This window comes from Falco punctatus (genome assembly GCF_963210335.1).
Source record: "Falco punctatus genome assembly, chromosome: 9".
Lineage (NCBI taxonomy): Eukaryota > Metazoa > Chordata > Aves > Falconiformes > Falconidae > Falco > Falco punctatus.
Window position 1 is genome coordinate 23,006,624 of NC_137589.1, and position 25,141 is coordinate 23,031,764.

Sequence of the window (25,141 nt, forward strand, 5' to 3'; positions counted from 1 at the left end):
AGCGGTAACACCCTGCTCGTGTCCTTCCTGGCAGGTCGGAGTCCCCCTTTCCGCACTTTGGGCATTTAAAGCCCTGCGCTGATGTGCTTGGCCTTCACGCCTGGGGGACAACTCAGGTGTCTTCTCCCAGGTGTCTGCCCGAGAAGGCTGGCAGGTGTCAGACACACCCTCACTTTGGGGAGAGAGTGTTGGCCTTCCTGAAGGTGCCATTGAGCTTGGAGAGGTGGCAGGTCACTTAAGAATTCAGTGGAGGTGCCCAGTGGTATGTAAAAACATTGTAGGAGAGCTGATAGGGCTGAAATGGACCCCGAGGGAAGCAGGTGCAATGAAAATAAACTTGGCAGAGCGATGAAGAGGCACTGTACATATATAAAACACTCATCTGAGGTATCTAAGGCCTCACTCACGTGAAGACAGGACACACATCTTATGATGTATGTAGCTTATGACCGTGTCAAAATGTATAGTGTGTAAATGAAGCTGCAGGGTCTGATGGTCAGCACAAGCCTGTGACCCTCTGAATCTTTCCCTTCTAGATGCTGTCTTCGCATTTCAGCTGCGCAACCCTGTCCACAATGGGCACGCCCTGCTCATGCAGGACACGCGGTGCCAGCTTTTGGAGAGGGGTTACAAAAACCCTGTGCTTCTCCTGCACCCTCTGGGAGGATGGACCAAAGATGACGATGTCCCACTGGAGTGGCGGATGAAGCAGCACGCAGCAGTACTGGAGGAGCAAGTCCTGGACCCCAAGTCGACCATCGTTGCCATCTTCCCTTCTCCCATGCTCTACGCTGGCCCCACAGAGGTAACGTAGCCATCGGCTGCTTACTGCAGCGAGGTGTGAAGCCTGGCCGGGGGGATGCCTGCTGCCAGCCTGCCCTGCCCCTGCAGCTCCAGAAAGACACGGGAAGGGAGTCAATGGCCATTGCCTCACTGTTGGCTCCCTCCATGGATTGCCTGCAGGTTGTTGGGGCAGCCGTCTCCCTGCAGAGCTTGCCTCCATGGGCTCCTGTGCTTTCAAAAGCTGTGTGGAGACCTGGGGAGAATGGAGCTAGAAACAGACTTCACCGCTGTGACCTTTTTCTCTCTTGGGCAGGGTCGTTCATTTGTTTGCTGCCAGTGGTTTCCCATCTGGCCTTAAATTAGTGGGATGAAAGTGGTAGACACTCAGCTTCCCTTGAAGGAGAGGGATGCTTGGGCAGCCGTTGCCTGCGTCGGACTCAACAGCCGGTGGGCACTGTCTTCACATGTTCAAAAAGCAAACCGCTACCTCCACTTGCTGCCAGATTGGAACAGGACCAGTTCCCATCCGCAGCGTTTCCCTTGAAATACATGTCCTTAGGAGAACTGTGACGTTGCATCAGGTCCAAGCAGGGAAGGTGATTTTGGGCAGTCTGATTGCCATGAGAAACTGCAGCAAGGCTGCTGACACAGCTCCTTCCTTCCTTCCTTCCTTCCTTCCTTCCTTCCTTCCTTCCTTCCTTCCTTCCTTCCTTCCTTCCTTCCTGCATGTGGATTTCCAGGATCTCTTTTGCAGGTCGGAGCGGACGGCTCGGTTGCTGCTCAGCCCTCAGCCCACGCTCCTTGTGCCTCTCCTTTGTAGGTGCAGTGGCACTGCAGAGCTCGCATGATTGCCGGGGCCAATTTCTACATTGTGGGGCGCGACCCTGCAGGCATGCCTCATCCTGAGACCAAGAAGGACCTCTACGAGCCCACGCAGGGAGGGAAGGTCCTCAGCATGGCGCCGGGCCTGACTTCAGTGGAAATTGTCCCCTTCCGGGTGGCTGCTTACAATAAACTGAAAAGGGCCATGGATTTTTATGACCCAAACAGGTAATGCAGGCAGCAGCGTCACTGTTTCTTCAGCCTACACAGTGCACGTGGTTTGTGATTGCATCCCTCTTGTAGCTTTCCAGAGGAGAGGGAAAAGCAGTTGGTGCTCCTCTTAAGGAGAGGAATGGCCGAAGAACCTGTGAAAACCACCCACTTTCCCCTCTGAGAGCTGACGTCACCTCAAGGATGGGTCACATGAAACTAAAGATGTGCATTTTTAGACACCAGGGAGGATAAGAAATACAGTTTGGGAACTAAGTGGCAGTAGAAATATAGCCTTTTGCAGCTGGAGAAGCGCGTTATGTTCACCTCCAGCTCCATTGGAAAGAAGAACCCCATTGCTGCCAACTGTAAACCTGTGAAGCTGGGTGTGAGGTGTGAAGCTGCAGACGGGTGCTGCTGGTGCCAGGAGGTTTCTGACCATGGACTTGGCATGGCAGAAGAGCTGCGCTGGGGGTCTCAGAGCTGCTCAGGGCAGTTGTGCTGATTTCACCCCTGTCTCTGTTTTGTGCAGGCACAACGATTTTGACTTCATCTCAGGAACACGCATGAGGAAGCTTGCTCGTGAAGGTGAAAACCCACCAGATGGCTTCATGGCCCCCAAAGCTTGGAAAGTCTTAACTGAGTACTACCAGTCGCTGGAAAAAAAGAATTAACACTACTCCTACTCCCTAGAAGTAACTTGTATTAAGAGTGAGCAATAATTGATTGATTCCCTATGACACAGATCAATTACTTGGCATTTCCAGTGCTCTGACGGTGGGATTTCCCTGCCTGGGTCACAATGTTTTTTACTAATCAGAAGTACTTTGAGCCTGGTCCTTGTCCCCTTGAAGCTGCTGGGAGCATCCCTGTGGAGCTAGAAGGGAGGGGCAGCGGGCCCTTCATTCCCTGCTGAGCATAGCTGCAGGAAGCCCACCACGGCCTCTGGACAGGCCAGCTGGATCATTGTGGTGCCACCAGGGCCGCATAGTGGCCCTTGGTGCAGAGCTGGGACCTCGGCACCAGGATAAAAATGTGTCTGTTCTCTCAGAAATGAAGAAGTGCCTTTCCTCTACCCCTCGCTCGGCGCTGGGCAGAGGCAGGAGCAGCCGCTGAAGCGAGGAGCAGTTGCTGCTGCCAGGGTGGGAGACGGAGATGGGCATTCAATGCTCAGATCCAGTCACTGCCCTCCAGGTTGTGCCTTGAACAATTTTTGCTAACAAACCGCAGGATTTTTTTTAATGCCCTTTTTTTTAGGATTTTTTTAAATCAGCCTTGACCGTCACCAGTTTCTTGTGGCCGAGACAACTGCTCGCTGTCCTTCCTTGGTTCCTCCTGCTTGACCTCTCTGGTCAAAACAAAACCTGGGCTGGGTGTTACTGGTGCTCCAAGTTCAGCTTTGTGTGGGGACTGTGCAGTGGTGACCCCCGCGCTCACAGCCTGGTGGGTCCACGCGTGGGGGAACCTCCCCTGGGAGGCATCGTAAAATGTAGGAGATCTCTGAGAAGGCTCAGGGCAGCACACAAAAATTGGGGATGCTGTTTACATGCTTTTGTGAGTATCCTCCCAGCTGGCAGGATTGGATCCCCTGTCCTCTGCCCGTGCTTCTCCCATCTGAAAGATGAATTAAAGGCAAAACGGCAAAAGCACAGTGTGAGGCGGGTCTTGCCAGTAAACCAGGCAAGAGATGGCTCAAGCGCTTGCCCTCCTCTGTACCCCCAGCCCGGTGTGGGTACAGGTGACCTGATTTTACTTCGTATCTGTGGGGTGCTGCTGTGCAAGGGGTGACAGTGCTGAGCCGAGCACGGGTGGCTGGTGCTGCTCGCAGCTCTGGCTAGTGGAAAGTTACTGCAGACCGTACCTTCTCCCCATCCCCTGCCCCCAACATGGACTTTGCTGCTGCGTGTGAGGCTTTTCTGCTGACTTGCAGCTCTTGCAGTGACCTCCCCTCCAGTGGGTCTGAGCAGTGCGACTCAACTCCAAAGCTTTACCTGGCCCCATCCGCATCTCACCCTGAGCATGTCCCGCTGGCACCAGTGCACGTCGTGGTGGTCGTTGAGGCCCGAGCACGATGCCCTGCCCGGCTGGGAGCCCCTCAGCTGCCTGCCTGCCCCTCCGCGTCCCGCCTGCGCTCAGCACGGCCTTTCCCAGGGGAAGGGCTGATCCTGCAGCCCCGCCGCGCCAGGGGCAAAGAGCGTGCCGCCGCCACAGCCATCGTGAGCAGGGGCGGGGTGGTTTTTTTTTTTTGGGGGGGGGGAAACAGCTGTGCACTTAGTTATTGCAACAACCTGAACTGATTATTTTTGTACTTGTCCCTTTTTTTAGTAGGTGCCCCAGGACCGGTTACGATGTGTTTCTAATGCAATGGAAATAGCGCTCTCCTCTTCTTGTACTTTGGTTTTAATTACAAACGGATCTATGCTCAGTACAATCACGCTTCTGCTCGTAACTTAGGATAGTGAGTTACATCGCAAGCTAAAACCTGTTTTGCTGTGGCCATGGTACAGTGTCCGAGACTACATGTGACTGGGAGTACTTCTGCAAAAAGTCTTTTTTGTTACCTGTTTTGGGGTGGTTTTGGGTAATTTTTTAAAGTATTTGGAGCAAGGAACCCAAAGCTGCATTATACCTCAAGAAAAATGCTGCAACACCCATGTCTGTAGCTGAAAGCACACTAGCACCCGTGCCTTTCACTCATGGGCCCTCTGGCAGGGACCTGCAAGACAAAAGCAATACTCCCATTTATGACCACAATATTTGTCATTTTAAAGTAGTAAAATACTGCTATTGCTGTTCACCATAAAATAATCAGTTAAAAAAAGCCAACCACAGTAAATCGAAATGGTTACAGCAAAACACGTAACTTATATTATCCTTTTAAAAATAGCATAGTGTACTGATTACCTCCGATTAAGATAGGGTATATGGACTAGGTTTTTTTTATAGTATATTTATTAAAGACATGAGACTGGAATTTGTACCTCAACGGATGCATCTTATGATTTAATATATTCTGAACTTGATACTCTGCTACAAAATACTCACTTTTAGTACAAATAAATATTTGTGTAACTCTAATTTTTTGGGGGAAGATTAGAACACATACTTCACCTGGGGCAGTGACCGGTCCATAACGGCAGGAGCCCCCCCGGCATGTTCCAGTCTTGCACACCCAGCTCCTCAGGTAGGGCGATGGCCGGACCAGCCAGCAGCAAGGCTGCTTTTCCTTTGGGAAACCTCATCTCATTTCCCTTTTTGCTGTCCGAGCTGTATAGTGTTAACAACTCACACTGAACGAACATAAAACTGGGCTGTCTGCTGCTTCGCTACGCCCCTGTGCTGTTCAACCAGCACATAAACCCATTTCCACAGGGTTTCAGCAGGCAGAAGGTGGGGTGATGCGGCATCCCGCACGTCCCAGCTTGGGGAGAGACAAAGGGAGAGCCCTGCCGGTTCCTGTGTGGTGGGGATGGTGGCTCTTCACCGCTGGCCTGTGCCTGCCCCAGTGCAGGGCTGGGTGCTGGCTGCGGGACACGGGCAGCGTCTTTGGCTCACCTGGCTGGGGCTCCCGGCACCCTGCTCGTTCAGAGCGGTGCCCGCAGCCCCAGGCTCCCAAGCACCAGCCAGGGAAAAGATGCCCTTGTCCAAGCCAGTCTCAAATAAAAAAAGCGCTGTATTTACAGAAACCAAACATGGACACGCTGGTGAAGGTTACAGAAAACAGATCAACAAAAAACACAGAGCAAACAAACGACACATTTATTCACCTGTTACTTAAGAGTACTCCAAAGGTTTCTGTTTGCGCTGCAGTATTGGACTGGCAAGATGAGCCACTTTACAGCCCCGGGAAAATTTAAGTACGGCCTGTACTGTACACATTGCCTACCCCTGGCTGCTATGGTTGAACAGGTTCTAAACAAATTCTTTGCCTGCTGGGAATGTCTGTGCCTTTTCCTACCAGAGGATTCAACCTTTAAACCCCACGGAAGACCGTTGGACATAGAACTCTGCGTTACAGCACGGAGCTCAGTACCTGCCCCAGCCCACAGCTCTGAACGATGCTCCTCACTTTGAGCAGCTGGCCCTGGAGCTGCAGGAGAGGGGCTGGGCTTGCCCCCACCCTACAGCAAGGCAGGAGCAGATGCTGAGGAGCCCAAACCAAACCACTGGAGACATGCAACAAACGTGGCCACGTTCCTGCGTGACAAACTATGCCACTTGCCCAGCCTTTCTGGCAAGCTGCCTGAAGGGTCTGGGCTTCGACAAGGACTCCCAAAGCGGCAGCAAAAGTAGATCAGTATGGAAAAGTCCTTTGAAAAGCGGGAATTCCACTCCAGCTGAAGTAACTGTCCTCAGGGCAATTAGAAACAGCCCCGTGTGCCTCTCCAAATCAGCCCCTGAGCCTGCAGTGATGCGCTACAGGCACAAGGCAAAGGCAAGATCCAGCTCGCACGCAAACAGCCAGGGTTTTGGAGACACACACAAAAAGGAGATCAGAGCTCAGCTGGCGATAGACTGGCCCCGATACCTGCAAACATCCAAGGCTTTGTTCGTGTTCCCTGCGCTCAGTTTGACACTTAAACTCCCTTGAGAACACACTTCAGAGCCACTCTATTAAACCCAATTGAGACTGCATTCTTCAGCTGCCTGTGCTGCATTTTACCAAGTAGGAAGCACACTCGAAAAAGGGAGGTGGCAGGATGAGCCCCATCATCGCACCAGCCTGGCATTTCTCAGGTGTAACAACTACTGAGAGGGGCTGGGAGAACTTCAGAGTAGGCACTGAAAACAAACTGAATAGCCAGAGAACCTCATCCAGCATGTGCATAACCCAAACCTTCCGAGAAACCAGCTTCCAGTCAGCAGCACTATTTGCATGTTTACTTTTAAGGCTAATCCTCGAACTCGGGCTCTCCCAGAGCTAGCACTGGCACACATCCCTGCCTTCTGCCCCGACTTGTGGGACTGGCATTCCATTATCCCAGACTTTTTAGATTTCCATAGCCCAGTATTTCTGGCATGCCTAATTTCCTATGTTTTTGTGTTACAGCAATACGCATTTACCATAGACTTCTTTCTCCATATCAAAAAGCAAAGTAATTATTAAACTGCTTTTAAAAACCCCATGTTCAGTACCCAAGGAGATTAAATTGGGCCAAACTAAGACCTGCTACGCCTGGTGCATTACACAACTGGTGTGCCAGAGAGGACACCAGCGAGAACACTGTGCTTAATGCAAATGGTCATCAGCACCCAATACTGCAGGACAGCTGGCTCCAGCTGTCTGTATTTCACTTTGCAGTGCCTTTCACGTTACATTACCTGGCTTTCAACGCTTGCCTTCCCTCGACAGCTAGCAGAACCGTGACACAGCGTACCACCCCGTGGGTCTGAACAATACCGATTACATTTGTCTTGAATTAGTCCACAATTCATAATAAGAAGAAAAACCAAGTTATTGAAAACCTACCAACAATAACTCTACCGAAACACTTTTGCCACTTACACTTTTAACCCTTTGCCTTTATCACTCTGTAACGTTACATGAATTTACTAAAGCTCTTAACAGCCAGTACAGCAGAACTTTGCTAAATCACATTTATAAACCTAAAACCTATTCCCATCTCTTCACCTTTGCAATCAGAGCATGTGACAGAGCAAAACATCACAAAACATCCCCCCATGCCTCAGAGCTATGTATATGACGCTTCATGGTACAATGTCACAGTGCAGCAGTGGGTCTTCCAGAGGAGATTAAAAATAGCAGCAAACCCTCGTTACAATGCATAATAGATCAGAAAGCCACAGTTTCGGAGACCTTATAATATGTAGGGCTTCATGAAAGACCAGTTAAGAACCTACTCTAATTACTCACATTGAGGGAAAAATAAAAATAAAACCAGCATTCATTTTAAAAGCCTCAAAAAACAGAGTTCGTACAAAATGAAGAGTATTCAAACATTTTTACAGTAGTTTACTATCTTTACTAAATGGCACCAGATTTCAAGTGGTCATGTGAAGGGAAAATCAGTAACATTTCAAATTTTGCCTGGAAGTTATTCTAGAAGCAGAATTTCTATCTTCACCATTTGCTGCTAAAAGGAAGAAGTAAATGTGAATTGAGTATCGACAAGTCTTTAATCTATACGTCTTCTGATTTGGTTTGATTCAGTAAGTAGAAAAGCTTTTCCATACTCAAGTTATCTACAGATTATGTCTATATATATAAAAAAATGTGTGGATATATACATTTAATACATACACACACGCTCGTACATATATACACACACTGGTAATGGATTGTCTCCCCTCCACACCGGTGACCTGCTGAACCCATGCACCACGTCAGAACCTGCTTTAAGGCTACACAGTGTATTGATTATGGGACAAGACACAGGCAGTTGCTCTTGGTCTGGGCTATAATTGTTCCACTTCATGATCTACTGTTATGCTTTAGTTGTGCATGACAATTTCAATAACTTAGAATTTGTTGTATAAAAACAATTCCAGAAACAGAACTCCCTTATTCAAGGAACATCCCCGCTCCCACCCCCGACCTTGTTTTTGCTAACTGATTACAGAAGTCAAACTAAATCACATCAGAAACTGCAAATACACAATTTGTCTTAATCTAAACTAACATGCATCAAAACATTCTGCAGTGTGGCATCCTTTGATTTTCTCATCTTCTCAATTGCCCTGTGGAGATCCTGCTGCTGCACAGGCCGAATTTCATCTTCATCATGGCTTTAAAAGAAAGAAAGAAAAAAAAGCAAGGTAACGATTCAGGTGCTGTGTAACAGTTATTCAAACAACGAGAAATAATCACTGAAAACAGCAGCTGACATGGACCCAGCGTTACAGTGGAAACATGCCCCTGTCCACACCTGCATGACCTGCAAGCATGGGAGATAATCAAGAGGAACAGCACAGCAACCGGAGTTCTGCACGTTCGAGAATGTTACCAGCATTTAAAACTGGTAATGCAGTGCAGTAATACCACGTGGTGGTTCATGCCACCTCAAGCTTGGCACCTTAGAACAAGTAGTCTTATTTTCAGTCAAATTGAACAAAGGTAACTTACTTGTTGGGTTTTTTTGTTGTATAATAGCAATTTGTTGAGAAAAAAAGAGAACCTCCTGCTTTCTGTGAACCACAGCACAGTTTTTTAAACCCCTAGAAATTTGTAACTCAAATCAGAAGATACAAACTAGTAATTGGACAGTGTGTAGCACCAGAAGCATTCACACCTGCTGTTCAGCTACCATAAAAGACAGAATAAAGACACATACGTTTCTTCTTCATTGGCAGAATTAACATATTCCCTGACACAGAGGAGTGCTGCATCCCGGCACATTTCCTTCAGATCACTGCCTGAGAAGCCGCCAGTCTCTTTAGCAACTTCTAGGAGATCCACATGCCTGTCCACCTGTCCAAAAACAAAAAAGGACTCTCAAGTTCATTTACTTTGTTCACCAAGGACAAGAAACAGTCACCTCCAAGTATTTTTACCTGCCCTAAGATGATCTTTCTCAGTCTTGACCTTTTTTGAGAACTAAAAGAAAATTGTTTTATTAACTTAAGACTTTGAACCCTCCAAGCAGTTCATTTCATTAAATAAAACTGATGCATCATCTCATAAAACTCTGTAGCTGATGAAAAAAAAGAACAGGCAACCAAAAGCAAACCATCACATTGGTGTATTATGTCACTGACAAAGCTCCTGTGTGGTTTTGGAAGCCTACTGGATGGCAAAAACTGGATCACAGAAATAATGACCCATTTATCCCAAACACCCACACAAGCCTCCTGCAACGGCACTGCTTTTTTTGGTAAGGGGCTCAATCAGACCCTATATACATCTTTTTATCTGTAGACAATGAACACAACCCAATGGGTCTCCTTTCACAGCCACAGCCCTTTTTTAACCTTATTTGAATAACTAAGTCTTGTTTTCATAAGCACGTCTTTTGATCAGTTACACAGCAAGGCTGGAAAGAGCTCCCATCACATTTACCTTTTGTTGTTGCCACCTTTCAGTGCAGAGTAAGAACTTCAAAAGCAGTTGTTCACTATCTCAGCAGCTCACTTGTCTGCTGAGTTACTGAACAACTGCTCCTACTTTATACAACCATGAAACGGGGAACTTGGAGGCAAAATAATGTGTTTAACTCCGTGCACTGGATCAGACTGAACTCTTTCCAGCCAAGACCCCACAGTTACTCAGTCCATTTACAGAATTTCTGCTAACAGCCCCTTCCAGCACATTTTCCAATGCATCAGTATTTCCTTTTCAGAAGTTAAAGCCTAACTAGTCTAATAAAAGGTTGAAACCATGGGATGACTTCTTCCAGGAGGGAAACTATTTCATGGTGATGAAGGCAAAGCCCCAGATGTAATCTCTGCTGCTTCCAGCTACCCCTTCAACCCATGTACTCCCCAGGATAACCCAAGAACGCATCAACATCCACCAAGCACCCCTCCAATTCCCTGCTGTTCCTCCCGCTTTTATTGAAGGACAAGGGTTACAGTCACACTGTCCTGTTGGCTCCTATCTTGAGCTTCTACACAAGCTCCAGCTTCCTGACCTATGACTCAGCACGCAGTGCTCTGGTTTAGGACTGCAGCAAGCCATCTGGCTGTCCAGCATGGAAATTAAGGCAAAAGTGGCAGCTGGCTTACACCAAAGTGCCTCATACAGACACTAGAGCCTTACTATCTTGAAGTGCTTTGCTTAAAAGTGTGATCCTGCACACAAATACTGAAGCCAGTAACAGTCAGCTGTGGATCTGCAAGGTATCTGCTCATTATGGGGCTGAAGGCCATCAAGAATTGAATGGAGCAGCACAGCTGGCTAAGAATAAATAGAAAACGGGCACGTTGTATAGCAGGCATTAACAAGGATTTCCCTTTGAGCGAGAAAAAAGAAACAAAACAAGATTTTTTAAGACAGGCAAGGAAAATGGAGGGCATGACTACACCTGTCACGTGAAGGACTGGCAGGAAGTTTGTCACCCTGGCTAAAAATAAGCTGGGCTTGAGATCCAATTATTACTCCAATGGGATAACCAATAAAGGTTAATCCCTGCCCCTCTGCCAAACGCCATTTGCGTGGCTGTGGTTCACTGCCAGATGCTTGATACATCTTGCATTCTTCCAGGTCCATATTCAGGTGCTGATTTAGTTTTTGCTGAAGGCCATAAAGCCAAGGTGCTGCAACTCCCAGGCCCAGCTGCCAAGGCAAAAAAGCCACAGGGTCCATTTGTGTGCAAGGCCTGGGTGGCTGCAAACATACAGGGAGCCTGTATAAAGGTCTACTATTTAGCATAGCTCCCTAACAGCTCTTGAAGAGAAATTTGAGTCTGAAACCACCACTTGCAAGAGACATTTTAGTTTGAGATTTTCTGCAAACAGGTCAGCTCTGCCTGCACAACTCCTTTGCCACTTTGTAGCAGTCCCATTCTCACATCAGTATCTAATATTTTGTGAAAAAAGCCAACCTATATTCTAACCCTGTACAAACAATCCAAATTTGCAAAGCATCCTCCCCAATAGCTCAGCCACTTGCAATGATGAGCTGTGATTTTTAGGCCTCTCAAGAAAATGTAAGTTGGTTTTACTAATAACTTATATTGACTAGGATAGACGTCAGCCCAGAGACACTTTGCAACGTTAACTACAAGACAATTAGTGCTTCAGACTAAATTTGGCAGGAACTTCCAATAGCATAGGCCCCATAGTCAGACACTACCAGATGTGCTCATACCTATCCCTTCCCCTCATCTTGGAATGCAGATGGCAACCTGAACACCACACAGTATCAGTAACAACACCTATAGTAGTCTTCCCCTAAAGGAAATATGAGCTATGGATCAAAGTGCAAAAAGCAGCAGTCAAAAAATGTAATTGCTCCTTTCTTGACTTAAGCCACCAGACTTTACAGAGTTAAAAAAAATAATCAGGATCTCTTGTCCCTGCTTCACAATGTCTTGAAATTTCTTTCACTGATCAAAGCGATTTCCAAACGCGATTCACCTTCATCTTTAGAGAGATAAATTTATTATCTTGTTACATAATAGGAAAACAGAGAAATTAATTTTCCTCAGAGATGGTGAATCACCACAAAATCCAAGACTGCTGCTTTGACTGAGGCTCATGCTTAAACCAGTAAGCAACTCTACTGATTTAACGCCACACCTAAACCCACAAAAGATTCCCAAGATCCCTGGTAGATAATCCCTACCTTACTCCAAGACAGTCAATTATAAAACATGCTTTCTACAACTCCAGAGCTTGCACTCATGAGAACAGTAATACAGCTAATTAACCATTAAAATAGAAATTTACTTACATTTTCATTTTTCAAAATCAGCTTCAAGATAGCTTCTCTTTGTTTCAGAGCCTTAAACAAAAGAGATTAAAATTACTGGACTACAAAAATAAACACATGTAACATCTATCTCAATTTTGCACTCCGCAGGCCTTCAGTCACACAAGCTGATCCCTCAAACAGGAGACGTGATACACACTAAGGAAACCTATCTGATGGCAAATCACTCGGCAAAACAAGATCTAGGGTACTCTGACTCCAGGAGCACAGGAAACTAAACGTTTGAGCATATACATTTACACTGACTACAGGGAAAGGGAAAACGCACTGACATTTAGTCTTACTTTGCCCTAAGTGAGAGCAGCTGTCTCCAAAGATTTCCCATCACCTTTAACAGAGGGCTGACTCTCTCGATCTAGAGGATGCTTTCAATACTTTGCTAATTCAGATGAAAAGCATAAACTGTTCTGCTTTAAAAAAGAAAAATAAATTTAATTCTACAGATGATGCTTGGGAAATTTTAAGCAATATAAATCACATACTGTAATGAGGTTACTGAAAAAAAGTTAAGTCCTAAGCGTATCCTTACTAGCAAAGTAGAACACAGGCAGCAAAGAGATTTGTTTTAGCGTCTCCCAAAACCAAACCTACCAAATTCACTTTCATTGTTAAAAAGGGGGGGAAATACCCCATAGATACTCTGGCAGCTGAAAAGTTGACACTGTCTCAAAAAATATTTCTTCCAAACTTCCCTCTGTCTTGTAGATTATTTCTTATGAGTAATTCTGGGCATTTTCACCTCAAACCTGGTTACAAGATCTGCAAGGCTTTAACTACTCTACAGCCATCCTACTTGTGCACACTTCCAATCCACAGCACATAAATTATGCTGGTCCTCAATAAAAAAGCTGGAACCAACCCTGGTTGTACTGCAAAGTACCACAGACAAGAACAAAGGCCAAGCTCTAAGTTCATAATATGGCTGTAGCGGGGTAAGGAAAATCACGAGTCCGTGCCCCAAATGACACCTCCTGTTGTAGTTCTGATCCTGAGAGAGGAAGCCAATCCCCGTAATATCCTGAGGCACTGTTACCCGTGGGTAATCCATCGTTCTAACACCAGCTCTTGATAGAAAGACATGATAAAAGTACCAAAATACACATTCTTGCTCCTTACTAATTCAAGGAAAACTTGTTAAAACCCTATGAACAGGCATTGCAGAAAAGCAGTAAGTAGGTTACAAATGCTTTGTTTCAAAAAGTACCCGCCCACCGGGAGTGAAAGCCAGTTCAAACAAGATGTGCCTGGGAACATGACTACTCTTGCACAATCAGTAAGAGTTTTACTCCTCCAGTTTGTCTCTAAGTTTCTGCAAAAAATGAATAATGAAGGGCATTTCTGTAGCCAGAAGGGAATACTAACAACCATGACTGAATTCTTCATAATACCGATACAAAAACGTGTTGTGATATCGCTAAGTGTTCAAAGGTGACTAAAATACCTTGAAAAGGATGGCGATAGCAAAATTTACAGTAAGGGTAACCTTGTGACAGCTGGCCTAATTGATAAAGACCTAATTACTGCCCGTTTGCCATAAAGCACAAGCAAAATAAAACCAGTTTTTCAGATTGCTGGCTGTGCCCGACTGTGGAAAGGCTTGAGCAGAATGTAGGCTTTGATAGGCAGATTTCATTCCCTCTTCTTAAAAACTAAGTACTGTGTATCCGTAAGGTATAAATGGTAGTCAACATGTACCTGCTTCTTGACATTGTCTGACCTGGTGCCACTCTCCCCTGCAGGCAAGGTGTGCAGTCACTTTTTGTGGTTGTTTTCAAATTAAAACTAAGCTCTTTCCAGTGTGCAGCGTCTAAGCCACTCACTCCATTCTTATAGATGAAGAAAACAGGTGGGAAGCTCTCAAGAGCACATGGTATTGTTTCAGGTAAAAGACCCAAGGATTCAAGACTTCTGTGAGAAACTTCACCTTAAAAGCCAAATTATATATGAGCTTCTAAAAACCTAAACCCAGATCAAAATAACGCAGCATTTCTTTGTAAAAAATCCAGAGACACGCGCTTCCTGGTCGATAAGGCACGGGCCTGCAGCTCAGCTGCTAGGTGCACTGTTCAGGCAAACCTGGCATGACTTACAGGTTGGTTGATGTGAAATCGGGTTGGCATTCTTCTCATGATTGCAGAGTCAAGATCCTGAGGACGATTGGTGGCTCCCATAACTATTACCTGTATACAACAACAGAAAAAAACTAGTCAGCCTGAAACCAGCTTTTGAAAACATCACCATATTGGACTTTCAAAATCAAACATCTGACTCCTTCACACTTTATCAAGAACATCGACACTGAAAGAAGTTACGTAAAGTTTCTTGGTACTGATTTCAGCAACTGGACAGGCAACTAAAGACAGCACTGGTACCACAGGGTACCATCTGGGTGGAGATTAAATTTTACACTGGTCTGAAGTCTCCTGAGCCTGATTTGAGCATTCAAACTCAAAGCAGTAACCCAAAACTCGTGCTTATATATCTCTCTCTATATATCTTATCTTTGTGATGTCTTCTTAGTTCCTTATGGTCTAGAAGGAACTTGAAAGGAGATGCTTTGATAAGGTATTAAAAAACGTGGCATTTTTGTGCTGTGTTGAAAAAAGAAAGGCAATCAGTTCACCAGGACAGCCAAACTGGCAGCTTTCCAATGCACTACAGTGTTGTTTCTTTTTTTTAAGCATTGGAAAAAGCATTAAAAGTCAGCCAAGAATCTATATGCACTGGTATTCTGTAACAGCAGCGCATGAGGTGTTTACAAGCCAAGTTCAATAAAAGAATATTCACCTCATTTGACTGTATTCCAGTTATTAGTTTAAGAGCAAATTTACTTTCCATTCACATCAGTCTTGTTTTCTCATTTGTTATTCTAAGTTATGTACATTGTAAATACCCAGTCACAAAAGTGAAAAATGTCTGGGAAATTAATCTCCTATCAATACAGTTTCCTGACGTGCTTCTGGCCTTTTGTCTGGGGTCAGTGTTCCGCAGCCAGCCCTGGCAGCTGCAGCAGCCCTGGCCAGGCTGTGCTGCGCGGCCCGGAGCGGTCACCCTGCCACCTAGAGGCTTGACTACACGGTGGCCGACTGCTACGCACAGAAAAAGCCCAAAGGCACACTTTTCGTCAGGGTTCCCCAGCAGTCCTCACCTTCCAGAAAGTGCTATGCCTGCAAGCGCTTTTGCTCGCCAGCGTGCCAAACGAGTTATGTTCGGCTTAGCTGACTCCTGCAAAAAAGCATCGCCGTACCCCTGCTGCGCTTCCCCGGGGTCTATGCCAAAGCCCAACGCTGGACCCAAAGAGTTGTTCCTTCTGTGCCACCGGGGCAGAGAAACCTTCCCAAACGCGGCTTTGGCTGCAGGTTCTGCGCACGTGAAGCATGGCTGTATGGGGCTTCCAGACTTGAACGGTCCCTTCAAGCAGCATAGCACTGTTTTCCAGGCACCGCGCCCCAAGTTCCTGCCAGCCTCAAGACTATATCCTTGGCAGGTTTAGCCCAAAGCTCAACATGCTTTTCAGGTGCAATCAACAGAGGAACACGTAACATTCATCCTAACGCTTATTTACAATTTCCACTTAGCACTTGGAGTTTTTGTTACCGTAACAAAAGCCAAATTTAATCCTTATTCAAAGGAAATTTGTTTGACGAGAATCACACAATCTACCCAAAGCTCCCAAGAAAACATCTGTAGTTAACAGAAGAGCCCAGTGAGCTGGCTGTCAAAACCCGAGACAATGTGAGTGTCAAAAGCATCGCTTGAAAAACACTTCCTGAATTGCAACGATATCTCGGGGAGATGCCCGAGATACAGTACTGAAACAAAACACTCCTGCTGAAAAACTCCCCAGAAACTTGAATCAACCCCTGCAGTGCCTCCAGCCAATTTTTTGCATTGCATTTCATTTTGGTGGCTCCCTACCCTGCAGAGCCATACAAGTAAAGGAGAAGAGCGACTGCATGCTGAACTCAAGAGATGGGTAAGACCACATATCTTCTTACTGCAGGGAACGAACAATTCAACTTGCTCCAGGAAGTTGTCAGTATGTTGGGAAAAAAGATAATACATTCAAACACTGGAAGAAATGTGTGCTTTCAAGATCGTATTAGCTTCCAGTTAAGTTTTCAAGCCATTGGCCTCTTATTAATGGTAAGCAGTCTGCTTTAAAGCTCCTCAGTATATGTATTCACTGTGTTCTAATCAGTTTTTAGGAAATCAGCTGGAAAAAATCTTTAGCACAAAAAGATTGAGAGAGGAGGAAAAGCAGATTTTTACAAAGAACAAATGGTGGTCGGAGCATCAGAACCCATTCACAGAAAAATACAAACTAAAAAGGCTGAAGATTTTAGAAGTTGAGAATAAATATCCTTTTCAAAGGCCTTAAAAAGAACTGCAGTTCCAGGTTGCAGTTCAGAAACATACCAAGCAGGCTTTTGTCAATGCTACATTCATTTATTTAATAAATGTTTTTTGTTTGGTTGGTTTTACAACACCAGCAGCTTTTGTATTTTTTCCCCTCCAAAATACAGTACTTCTGGAGAGTATGGGAGGGGGACGGAAGAATACAGGAATGACAGGATGGAAGCATGGCTCCATTTAATACAATTTGTCTTTTGATAACATCAACTTCTCTACCCTTTCAGACTAACTCTGGAGTCTAGTGCGTGTCTGACACCAGCCTAATGCTCTTCTGGAAACAAAGCAACTAACCTGCAACTCTGATGAATACTTCAATCTTTCAGTACCTTCCCTGAAATCAAAGATTCATTTCACCTGAAGAAAATATTGTTGACAAAATATTTTTTGAAACAGTTTAAAAAAAATTCCCAATTTTGGCAGCTCAAAATATACAGCTACATTATTAAGACTTAAGACACTTCTGAAAAGAACACCTCAATTAAAACTAAAATACCCACAAAAACAGTCTTCTCAAGAAGAAAGCTCTTCCCAAATGGCTCAACGCACAACAACCAAGAGGGAAGAATCACATTACTTTTCTCATCTTTCTCTGTACTTACTTGGCAGTTATAATCAGTGTCCAGTCCATCCCACAGACTCATGAACTGAGCTTTCATCATAGCTGTAGCTTCATGGTCAGAACTTGATCGACTTCGTAAGAAGGAATCTGTATTAAAGAATTCAGATAGAGCAGTTTACTTTCAATCCTGCCATAGAAACTACGCTGTTTGATTTCTCACGTGCAGACCTGAGCTATTCTCTACCTTAGAAATACTTTTAATAAACATTGTCAACAAATGAAAAATATTTCTTACCATGAAGAATAGAAAAATGGAATCTCATGCTATTTTTAAGCACATCTTTTAAATTACATTACATGAGTATGCACCCATCACACAAGATTGTCCCAAATCTTGTGCTCCAAATTTTCCCTTTCCTGAATACATGGAAAGTGTATCTTTCACCTGAATTTCTCAAGCAGAGACGGAAGCATTCAGACTTTGGCAAACTAGAAGACACCAAAGCACAGAACAGCTAGCTGCAGGACTGACTCAGTTATGCAGAGCTCTAACTCCACTAGTCATTGCCTAAAGAATTTCCAACAGCTAGAAAAACACTACCTTTTTCACACCTATAAAAAAAGGATAAAAAGCATCTTAAGAACGTAGCCCCAGCATAAACATAAACTGTGCAAAGAGTAAAAGCTTCATCAGGCTTTGTTTCTTCTAACTGTACAACTCACAAAGAAGTGCCAGTGCTATGAGGCAATGGGCAATTTTAACTGAACTGCTCAGATTCACACGGACTTACACACTAACGTGACAAGCCAAAATGCGCTGAACAACCAACACCCTTACTGTCTCCCTAGCTGAATTTCCTGTCCTACTTCTTCTTTATTATAATTAAATATTTTTATAATTTATTTTTTTATAATTTCAATAAAATTAAACTATTATTCTCAAGCTCTCCTAAACCTGTATTTTATTTTCCACTATGTGCCCACATGGCAGAAGCGCTGAAGGTGATAAGTTTCCTGAATAAGTAGTTCCCTTGACAGAAGAAAAGCCCTCCTCATGAACCACCTTTGCCAAACCAAAAATAAGCAGCAAGTTGTTCTACTTGTAATTTCCTTCACTAACACAAAGAAATACTTTTTTTCCTAAGCCACCACTTCTTTACAATACTATTTATATTACTAAACCTTCTTCCATTATAACCTTTTTTAAGGGAAAGATGACAGCAGATTAATCTACCCATCAGTGTGAACTTACAGTTTCATGTCACTCTGCCATAGTTACTTTCAACAAAAAGATAGATTTTTACCTATTTCATCAATAAAGATGATGGATGGTTGAAGCTTTATAGCAAGGGAGAAGACAGCAGCAGCCAGTTTTTGAGACTCTCCATACCATTTGTCTGTCAGTGTTGAAGGCTGTAGATTAATAAATCGACAACCTGCTTCCTTTGCCGTAGCTTTGGCGATCAGTGTTTTGCCACAACCAGGAGGGCCATAGAGGAGTACTCCTGAAAAGGTAACAGTGTTAGAACTCTCTGGTCGCTGTATAGAAAACATGCTTTGGTATGACAGACCTGGTATCGTCCAGGCTTGTATTTTAGCCAAGTTTTAAAAGGTAAGAAATCAAGTTACACAGTGTTCCATCAAATCAAATACAGAGTTATTTCAGATATCCTTATTATTATAAAATTAAAGCTAAGAATATCTAAAAACAGGTATGATGAAATTCAAGGGAAATATCTGTCTGAAAGATGGCTGTCTTGTTATTGTGACTATAAAGGTTACATGAAACTAAACCCCTATTTATTTCCTGTAAGCATTTGACAGACCTTGTTTATAGCCAATTTCAGCCTTCCTAATAAAACAGCACAGAGAGGGGAGGGAAAAAAAAAACCAAACAGAACACAGAATCCACAAACATTTTAAACAAATTACCCACAATTAAATATGACATCTCATATTTTTAAACTTGCCACAGTGAAAAAATTCACAGTAGCGTTCTTCCTAACATAGTCATAAAGAAAACAATTTCAAGAAAAAAAAATTAACTCAAACAAACCTGAAACAGAATTACCAGGTGGGTTTTTTTTCTGTTTATGTGACTGACTACCCCAAACATAATTACTCTGAAGCAGTGACTTCCTATTAACACACAGTGCAAGCCACTAAAAAAACTGGGGATCTTGCCCTATGTGGAAAGTCTGTTTTAAAAAGATAAATAAAAAATAATTTTTTCCTTCAACTTATTAGATCATGATATTGAAGTAATTACCCAGACAGTTTCAATTTGTGACTTAAACAGAAAGTAGCCTGGAAAAACTAAACCAGTTACAAAACTACTTCATTTTCCATCACTTAGTACACAAAACTGAGACGCTCAGATACAGGCGGTTTTCACAGAATATTCAGAAGACAATATGCCAGGGATCAGAGTAGTAAAGAAACTTTGGCATTTTGTCCAACATTTTAGGTTCAAATTCTGCTTGTTTGCAGTAACAAACACCAAATATGGCTGTAAACATTCCAGCAGACAGTGTCCAACTTCTGTTTTACTGTTGGAAAGTTTGTCACCCACTGGTTTTCTTACTGCCTCAGTACCGTGCAACTCAACTCCAGAGAAAATCAAGGCATCTCCAGAAGAAAAATGGGATTTCTGTCTCCTTGAATGACTGGAATTTCTAAGGACTAGAACCGAGAGATGTCTGCAAGATTGGCTTACATTGATGTCTCATGTTTATGACTTGTGTTTTCCAAGACACCACAGAAAGATTAAGCAAGTGTATAAAGCTGTACAGCAGAGTTATAGCTCACCTCTGCAAAAGGACAAGATGAGGTAAAAGAAGAAAAAAAAAAAACCCCATGACAATTTAGGCAATTAAAAATGCAGGCTACATAGATTAGTGCACCAAAATGTAACATCAATAACTGAAAAGCAATTACCACTTCATTATTAAGATGAAACTTATTCACTAGGACTTGATTCCACAGCAAGAGAAGGGGAAAAACCTGAGGGGTTTTCCCTGGCATCAGTCCTAACGGTTGCATTTTGGACTGGCAACCCACTTGCTCTTTCTTTTCTGGAGAACTGTAACTTTTTTGTTTGTTTTTTAAATACCAACATATAAATCCGTAACAATTCCTTCCTACCTTTTGGTGGCTGTAAGAGCCTGGAATTCTCAAACAAGTATTTCTTCTTGATGGGCAAAATGACAGTGTCTTTCAAATCTGTAATAACATCATCTAAGCCTGCAATATCATTCCAGGTTACCTAATATGGAGAAACAGTATTAGACATGATCATCAAAGTCCCTGCCAACAAAAAAATATCCACAAGTTTAAAAGCAGTGCAAGGCCTCAAAAATAAAAAAGACAAGTGATTAAAAAAAGCTCTGCTCTCAACAATGCAATTTTAGTTTTAAATTACAGAATTTTTTTCTAATTATTTCCATAGATACCATCTATGACAAATAATGTCATCTAGAGTCAAAATCAAGATCTTCCATGTCTGAACTGCTTTCATCGAAATAACACAGACAACAGTTTCTTACATGCATGCTAAGTGGGTCTACGAGATGTGCAGCAATACTCATTTCGTATTCAGTAAGCTTGACATTTTTTACTCCAATTTGCTTCATTAGTTTTTCAGCCTGAGGGAAATAAAACGACAAGAAAATCAGAGAAAGAAATTGAATGCTTAATCAAAAAATTAGTTTTTAAAGTACTGCTATTTGGACTCTGAACAGCTTCTCAACAAAAGTTGGGCTACCTGCTTTCTGGGCTGAGATGGGGAACCACTGACTTTTGGCCTCGGCTGGAGACAAAATGTTCCAAGGCACACCCCATGCACAACTCCACCGGGGAAGGTGCCAGGAAGGAATTCTGTTGCTAGTTCTTACACTGCCCCGGTAGCCAGTTGAAAGACACAACAAAAGTTGGGCTACTATAAGTCACATCTGAAAAGAGGTTAAATCTCTCCGCAGTAGAAGGTTCTGCTATTTCCTAAAGACTTCTTGTCATTTGAGTGAAACTAAATCATACGTCTTAGTTCCCATCGAGTAGAGTGTCACACCAGTCCCCCTACCCCTAAAACCACAAGCCATACATTACAACCTGAAAAGCAACCAATATAAACATTAAAACACAGTCTGCTGTTCAGAACAGGTTTGCAGACACACAGGTAACCTCAGCACAAAATCATTTCCATAATCCCTACAGGAGTTTTCAAAGCCGACACAGATGTGGTACACTTAAAAAAAAAAAAGCCCATTTGTCCTTACAAACTTTGTACAGGATTCAGGTGAAAAGCCTGAGACTTGTTATTAAATAGAACTCTATAGAGTTCTTCTACGTGCTTAATTACCTCCATTCACAACCCTGCAAATAAGATACACACACTTTAATGGGAGATATAATTGTGCTATTATAAAAAGCCCCCTAAACCTCCACAGCACTGTGTCAAGGAGACAGTATATTTTTAAGAAAAAAAAGGTAATTCACAGAACCCAGTCATTTTTTTCTAAGTATTCAATGTTTTCTTTTTCCCAATTCAAAAGGAAAAGTCATTTGTTGTGTCAACACACTTACACAATTCAGTTTCTCTTTATACTCAAACCTGCGGTTAAGTATGACATGGTTTGGGGATATTGCAACCTCTTATATAACAGCTGGCACTAGCACAGTTTGTGAAAGCTGATTTTTAAAGTGGAGCCAATTTTTTAACTAAAGATTTCATTAAAAAAGAAAACCCACCCGAAGAAGAACCAGGTGGCTCAAAACTGCTGTTTGAATCAGTAAAATTTGTGTCGTCCAAAAAACAAAAAAAAGCTGCAACATTTCCTTTAAATACTTTGCAAAGGAAACATTTAGGTGCATTTCAAAACCAAAAGTCAAATCTTTTCCCAGAGCATTAACCCCCACGAGTCATTCTAGTTCAATGTAAGGAATGAGACTTTTCACTTTTTCCCTCGCCATTCCAGACCATTTTGACTGGTACTGGAGCTGCAGAAAGAACAGAGGGAGAGGGACAAAGTGCAAGCTATACTTAAAAAGGCATTTGGACAGCAGTGTTCCTCTTTGACATGAGTAACTACAGTCCCTGCCTCTGCCATTAAGTTGCCAAAAAAGCAGCAAAGAATTAAGTCATTTCTGCTCAAGGTTTTAAAAAGCAACAAAGAGACTGATGAGAGCGTTATTTAACAGGACTGCTGCTTAGCAAAGTTGTCAGAAGCAGAAACGGCACTGGGACCACACACTTGCAGATAATTAGAGACAACATCACGCTCCACTTTGAACAGTTTTTCTGCCACTTCAAGCTAGAAATTTTAACTTGTTATAAAATGTAAGCACTGAAAACACTAACTGCCTAGATCCTGAGTTTTACTAAAAAACAATTCTATGGCTTTTTATTATTCCACATACATCTGACAATTATTTTGTTGGTTATTGCAAGTCTAGTTTTCAGTTAGCGTATTTCTCTGTTTGAACAATAACAAACAAGAACAGCATTTTAAAGAAAGATTTATGAATAAAATTCTACCTGTTTCTGAGCTTCTACTTTTTGCTTTCTGGTTGGATCAATGGCATCAACCATCCACTTAATGGTAAAATATGTTACAGCACCAAATATGGTTAAACGAAAAATTAATCCGACCACTTCATTCCGGCTCAGGGGACGTGAAAATGTTTCAGCATGGACCATTTTGCTTCTCAACACTAAATGTAAAAAAAGTGCAGGGAGGGACAGAAAGCAAGCAAATTAAAATTGAGAAAACGTCTACCTTATATTTAAACACCATTTTATTAAAAGCTATTTCCCAGGCACACAGTGGGCATAAAGCTTACCATGAAGTCATAATGAAATACCTCAATAGCACAACCCCAACAGATAGAATTGCGTAAGATTAAAACATGCAGCACTAAGTGTAACAATTGTTTCATTTTCAGTAAGCAGACAAGAAATGACAGCAACAATTTAAGGCCTTCCTTCTTGATTGACTACATGCCAAAAGGTCCTGATTTCACTTGTCCCTCAAGAAATCTGCATTCCTTTCAGCTATACAATACCCTAATAAAAGCAATAACGGTTACTTTATGTCAGTGCCAAGTTTACATTCCCTTTAAGACTGACGCTTTGTGACTGTTACTGACTTAAGAATGCTAAGTCATGGAGACAAAACCTACATTATTTAAACAGGGAGTTCTTTTCCCTAAGAGGAAGTTTAAAGGAAAGGCACTCAACTGCAACATTAAGGAGCGACTGACAACTCGTATTTGAGTAAAACAAGGTTAAGAGCTGGAGCCTGCAGCTAGGAGAATATATTCTGAGTTATTAATATCCCTGGAAAACTGAAAATGCTGGATGTGGCACACAGCTATCAAGGGAAAAGGCTGGCTGCTGTATGAGCCAAACCCAGGAAGTACAGCACCTTCAAGTTAAGGGAGCAGGCTGAAGAGAAGAAAAAACCTCTTCCTAAACCACCGAAAAATTACTTATAAAATCAGGGTTTTCCTTCCCCAATTTACTTTCTCCTCAGCTGGTGGGATTTCTGCTCTCCCAAAAGCTCTCCCCGTTTACTGCCCGGTTTTCCTGCTGCAAGGGCAAAATCAGTGGCAATTCCTTTGGCAGCTTCCAATGCTCCCTGGCTGGTCTCCAAACTGAGCAGTCAGCCAGGGAAAAGCTGGACTACCTACAGCCAAGATACCCTTGAATTCCCCCTCACTTGGCTGGCAGCTGCACTATGTCGACCCCACCTTCAAGTCAAGGCCATGCCATACCATAGATTCTGTTTGCAAGGATTTGGCAGACTGGAATCAGGAGAAGTACCACGACATGCTAACCAAAAGACATCGATGGTTTGCTACTATATCTCAGTGCAGACCACTACAACAGCTTTGGCTTTTTTAGCTCTACATTCTCTGTTTAGAAACTAAAAAGTCAAGACTGTTGCTGTGCCTACCTGCTTGATTAGGCATCTAAGCAAGAACAAGCAGATTCTGCATATTCTCTTAAGCCTGACATATTAAAATAAAATGTATTCAGCGAACAAGAAAAAAAGATTCCAAAAAAGCCCCAGTGCAAAAGCCCACTTCTCAGGCGATCCTTGCTCTGAATACCGATTGTAAGAAAAAGCTGTAACAGGAGAGACATTTAAGCGCGATTTCTAAACAAAGTCCTGCTTATCCCGCATGAATTTTAGCACGTATTTCCTCGCCAGACTGCCGAGAAAACGAGGACAGTTAGTTGAACGGCAAACTCTAGCGCCGTACGGCTACCGCCGCACTCGGTTCCAGCCCTGCCTGCCGCGTGCCAGCGCTTCCCATAGAAAAACGAAACCGAAGGAGAAGCGGTGGGGCCGCCGCTCCGCTCCCGCGAACGCTCGGGCACCGCCAGCACCCTCGCCTCTCCCCGAGCCCTCAGGCAACAGTAACCGCTCCCGCTCACGGGCTCGGCGTTACCCCCGCGCAGCCCCCGCGACCGGCGGGGCGGCCACCGGAGCCGGACGCACAGAAGGGAAGGGGCAGGGCAGGGCCGCCCCGCCGGGCCTCCCGGGGCGCCGCCGGGCCCCAGCAAGGGCAGCAGCAGGCCTCGGGCTGCTCCCGGCCCCGCCGAGGACGCGGCGGCGGCCCGGGGCCCGGCCGCGGCGACGCGGTGAGGCGAAGGCGGCACCGGTGAGAGCCGGGCCGGGCCCGACCGGACCCGGCCGCCCGTGACCTTCCCGCCGCCCGGCATGCGCGGCCGCAGGGGCAGGCACCGGCGGCGGGCGGCCGCTCGTTCTCCCGCCGGTGACTCACCCCTCGGGCCGGTCTTTCGAACACGCAGTCGGCCGGGTCGCGGAGCGGTGGGGGCCGCACGGGCGGCGGCAGGCGGCAGCCAGCAGCTGCGGCGGCAGCGCGGGCCCTGGCGCGGCGGCGGCGCGTCCCGGGCTTCCTCCTCCGGCCGGCTCCCGCCGCCCCGCACGAAGGTT

The 25,141-nt window shown here is 44.3% G+C and overlaps 2 protein-coding genes across 11 annotated transcripts in view; one reads left to right on the forward strand and one right to left on the reverse strand.

The window, feature by feature from the left end:
• Window positions 1-4,893, forward strand: part of PAPSS2 (3'-phosphoadenosine 5'-phosphosulfate synthase 2) — a 49,126-nt gene extending 44,233 nt beyond the window's left edge. For all 9 annotated transcript variants that reach the window (XM_080401605.1, XM_080401611.1, XM_080401608.1 and 6 more), the window contains 3 exons: window positions 537-805; window positions 1,604-1,833; window positions 2,348-4,893. In XM_080401605.1, coding sequence (XP_080257731.1) covers window positions 537-805; window positions 1,604-1,833; window positions 2,348-2,489 — 641 coding nt within the window. In that variant the 3' untranslated portion in view covers window positions 2,490-4,893. The remainder of the gene's footprint in view (window positions 1-536; window positions 806-1,603; window positions 1,834-2,347) is intronic.
• On the reverse strand, window positions 4,200-25,127 carry ATAD1 (ATPase family AAA domain containing 1). Of its 2 annotated transcripts, XM_080401781.1 has the most exons (11): window positions 24,969-25,127; window positions 22,714-22,889; window positions 20,726-20,824; window positions 20,325-20,445; window positions 18,485-18,685; window positions 17,221-17,327; window positions 14,296-14,385; window positions 12,167-12,217; window positions 9,108-9,244; window positions 8,457-8,562; window positions 4,200-4,531 (listed from the first exon to the last, which is right to left on the reverse strand). In XM_080401781.1, the coding sequence occupies exons 2-11, from the start codon at window positions 22,873-22,875 to the stop codon at window positions 4,490-4,492; spliced, it is 1,116 nt and encodes a 371-aa protein (XP_080257907.1). In that variant the 5' UTR covers window positions 22,876-22,889; window positions 24,969-25,127; the 3' UTR covers window positions 4,200-4,489. The 2 variants fall into 2 exon arrangements, with proteins under 2 accessions (XP_080257907.1, XP_080257908.1); XM_080401782.1 differs by lacking the exon at window positions 4,200-4,531 and having other exon boundaries at window positions 5,558-8,562.
• Window positions 25,128-25,141: the final 14 nt, after the last annotated feature.

Bases quoted from the DNA above. Each gene is read 5' to 3' on its own strand.
- ATAD1 (XM_080401781.1), bottom strand. From the start codon at position 22,875: ATGGTCCATGCTGAAACATTTTCACGTCCCCTGAGCCGGAATGAAGTG. The intron at 20,446-20,725 runs GTAAGAAACTGT...TCTCCATATTAG, and splicing joins TAGACCCACTTAGCATGCAT to GTAACCTGGAATGATATTGC. The intron at 8,563-9,107 runs GTATGTGTCTTT...TTTCTTTTAAAG, and splicing joins TCTGCCAATGAAGAAGAAAC to CCATGATGAAGATGAAATTC.